Source organism: Camelina sativa, unplaced genomic scaffold, assembly GCF_000633955.1.
Source record: "Camelina sativa cultivar DH55 unplaced genomic scaffold, Cs unpScaffold04761, whole genome shotgun sequence".
In the NCBI taxonomy this organism is placed as follows: domain Eukaryota; kingdom Viridiplantae; phylum Streptophyta; class Magnoliopsida; order Brassicales; family Brassicaceae; genus Camelina; species Camelina sativa.
The window spans coordinates 1-616 of NW_010925854.1; the positions used below are offsets into that span (position 1 = coordinate 1).

Sequence of the window (616 nt, forward strand, 5' to 3'; positions counted from 1 at the left end):
CACACCACTTTCCTCACTTGTTTACCTTTCAAAGCTTTCACAAGAGTCGGCGTGCTTCTATGTTCGGTGTCTCCGTGCCCGAGCTGTCCGTTTGATCCTTTGCCCCAAGTGTAGACCTCAGCTTTTGCGTTCAAAACCGCGATATGGTGAAACCCGCAAGCCACTTCTTGGACAAAACTCTTTCCTAGACCCCCTTCAATGCAAGAAGGAGCTCTCACAGCATTATCTTGACTCGGATCAGCAATTCCCATTGCGTAAACTTGTCCAGACACAGAGAGAGCAATGGTAATGCTCTGACCACAAGCTACCTGCTGAAAGCTAGTTGTATCCAGTTCAGTTACACAAGATGGGATTAGTCTAGACTCTATATCACCATGTCCGAGTCTCCCATCGTCTCCATCACCCCAAGTAAAGAGCTTTCCTGATGATGTGGCCTCACCGAAAACACTGACAACAGCAGCTGAATGCCAAACACCACAAGCTGTCTTTATCGTTCTGCAGCCACTTAGCGCATCGACTTCTCTAGGTATGTTTGTGCTTATACGATCACCATGCCCAAGCGCACCAAAAGTACCATCACCAAATGTAAACAGCTTACCTTCTGATGTCACAAAAG

General features: G+C 47.2%; 1 protein-coding gene across 1 annotated transcript; it reads right to left on the minus strand.

The window, feature by feature from the left end:
- Nucleotides 1–5: 5 nt before the first annotated feature.
- On the minus strand, nucleotides 6–611 carry LOC109131770 (probable E3 ubiquitin-protein ligase HERC2; the record flags this gene model as incomplete). Its single annotated transcript, XM_019242948.1, has 1 exon — nucleotides 6–611. A coding segment is annotated over one exon (606 nt), but the record flags the coding sequence as incomplete, so codon positions are not given.
- Nucleotides 612–616: the final 5 nt, after the last annotated feature.